Source organism: Colobus angolensis, unplaced genomic scaffold, assembly GCF_000951035.1.
Source record: "Colobus angolensis palliatus isolate OR3802 unplaced genomic scaffold, Cang.pa_1.0 Scaffold502, whole genome shotgun sequence".
In the NCBI taxonomy this organism is placed as follows: Eukaryota; Metazoa; Chordata; class Mammalia; order Primates; family Cercopithecidae; genus Colobus; species Colobus angolensis.
In genome coordinates this window covers 103941-106163 of record NW_012118511.1, presented here as the reverse complement: position 1 = coordinate 106163, position 2223 = coordinate 103941, and the positions used below count along the sequence as shown (strand labels likewise).

General features: G+C 50.5%; 1 protein-coding gene across 5 annotated transcripts in view; it reads left to right on the top strand.

Moving 5' to 3' along the window:
• Nucleotides 1-6: 6 nt before the first annotated feature.
• NPRL3 (nitrogen permease regulator-like 3 (S. cerevisiae)) overlaps nt 7-2223 on the top strand; it is a 60382-nt gene continuing 58165 nt past the window's right edge. For 2 of the 5 annotated variants that reach the window (XM_011960058.1, XM_011960060.1), the window contains exons 1-2: nt 7-28; nt 110-299. In XM_011960058.1, the coding sequence (XP_011815448.1) occupies nt 182-299 (118 nt within the window). In that variant the 5' untranslated portion in view covers nt 7-28; nt 110-181. The other 3 variants (XM_011960061.1, XM_011960059.1, XM_011960062.1) reach the window with 2 other exon arrangements.

The following is a 2223-nucleotide window of genomic DNA, read 5'->3' as shown; positions in this document are numbered from 1 at the left end:
TCTCGCGAGCCCGGAGGGTGGCACGTGGGTTGATGACTGTCGCGCTGCTCCCTCCGCCTCCGGCCCGGCCTCCTGAGGACCCCTCCGCCCCCGGCTCCGTCCTCCTCAGGCCCCCTCCGCCCCCGGCTCCGTCCTCCTCAGGCCCCCTCCGCCCCGGCCCCGGCCCCGGCCCCACGGCGGGATGCGGGACAACACCAGCCCCATCAGCGTGATTCTGGTGAGCTCGGGGAGCAGGGGCAATAAGCTGCTGTTCAGGTACCCCTTCCAGAGAAGCCAGGAGCACCCGGCGTCCCAGACAAGTAAGTGAGCGCTGGGCCGCCTCGTTCCCGGGCCGCCTCGCGGAGCTTAGCTTTTGCTGGGCATTCGAGACCTGCCCGTTGTAGAGTATTTGAAAAGTAGTAAAAGGAAAAAAAAATTTAACAATTAAAATCATGCATTGTTCACCACACCAAAGCAACTACTGCTGACATTTCATCAGTCTCCAGGCTTTAAAAAATAAAGTAAAATAAAGTGAGTTTTGGATGTATTCATCTTGAGAAAATACAAAATTACGCAAGCAAGGCCAGTCGCTGTGGCCCACGCCTGTAGTCCCAGCACTTTGGGAGGCCAGGCGGGCGGATCACCTGAGGTCAGGAGTTCGAGACCAGCCTGGCCAACATGGTTGAAACCCCGTCTCTACTAAAAAAAAAATAATAACCCCAAAAATTAGCCGGACGTGGCGGTGCGTGCCCATAATCCCAGCTACTCGGGAGACTGAGTCAGGAGAATCGCTTGAACCCGAGAAGCGGAGGTTTCAGTGAACCGAGATCACACCACTGCACTCCAGTCTGGGTGACAGAGCGAGACTCCGTCTCAAAAAAAAAAAAGGTTATGCGACCATCTGAAGTTGTCTTTGCCACCCCCAGTTCCAGCCAACACAAGGATCACCCATGGCCGTGTTGGGAATTGTCTGCCCTGTGCATAGATGCAGATCTATCCACAGAAAAAGAGAACATTGCGTGAGGTTTTTCATTGCACCAATTGTTCTGTGGCTGTCTGCCTTTGCAAGCAGGGATCAACCTCACCCTTAACTGCAGGCTGCTGCCTTCCCCTGTGGATGGCATGTAGATTACTTTTGATTTTTCATCATCATGAGTGTTCAGTTTTTGTTTTTATTTTATTTTTTGAGACGGAGTCTCGCTCTGTCACCCAGGCTGGAGTTCAGTGGCGCGATCTCGGCTCACTGCAAGCTCCGCCTCCCGGGTTCAAGCAATTCTCCTGCCTCAGCCTCCCAAGTAGTTGGGACTACAGGCGCCCGCCACCTTGCCTGGCTAGTGTTTTGTATTTTTTAGTAGAGACGGGGTTTCACCGTGTTAGCCAGGATGGTCTCGATCTCCTGACCTCGTGATCCGCCTGCCTCGGCCTCCCAAACTGCTGGGATTACAAGCTTGAGCCACTGTGCCCGGCCTAAAATTACTTTTAAACTTGTGATATGGCAGAACGTTTTAAAGATACAAAGGAGTTTAGATTATGAAAAGAAAGTTCTTTCCTGCCATTGGCCCCCAGTTTCCATCATAGGGGTAACTACTGTTACCATTTTTCTATGTCTTTCTAGGACCTTCTGTGTTAATACAGGCGTATGCATTTCTTTTTTATTTTCATTTTTTGAGACGAGTCTCGCACTGTCGCCAGGCTGGAGTGCAGTGGCGCGATCTCGGCTCACCACAACCTCCAACCCCCTGGTTCGAGCGATTCTCCTGCCTCAACCTCCCGAGTTGCTGGAATTACAGGCATGCAAGCTAATTTTTTTTTGTATTTTTAGTAGAGATGGGGTTTCACCATGTTGGCCAGGCTGGTCTCGATCTCCTGACCTCGTAATCCGCCCGCCTTGGCCTCCCAAAGTGCTGAGATTACAGGCATGAGCCACCGCGCCCAGCCTGCACTTGTGTTTTTTTAAAACTAAGCACAAGCAAAGGCATGCACACCATACACACTGTTCTGCCCCTGTTTTCATTTTCACTTCATGTCTGCATCTTTGATGTAGAATCAGAACCTGTCCAGCATCCTTGTCCTTTTTACCGGCCACAGTGAATTCCATGAGATGAACATCTTGTTATTTGTTTATCTCGTCCTCTTCGTTGATGGAAGTAAACTTGTTTTCAGTCTTTTGCCAATACGAAAAGTGCAAACGTCCTTTCCATGTATTGTCATTTTGCAGAATTCTTGTAATTTTTTTTTTTTTTT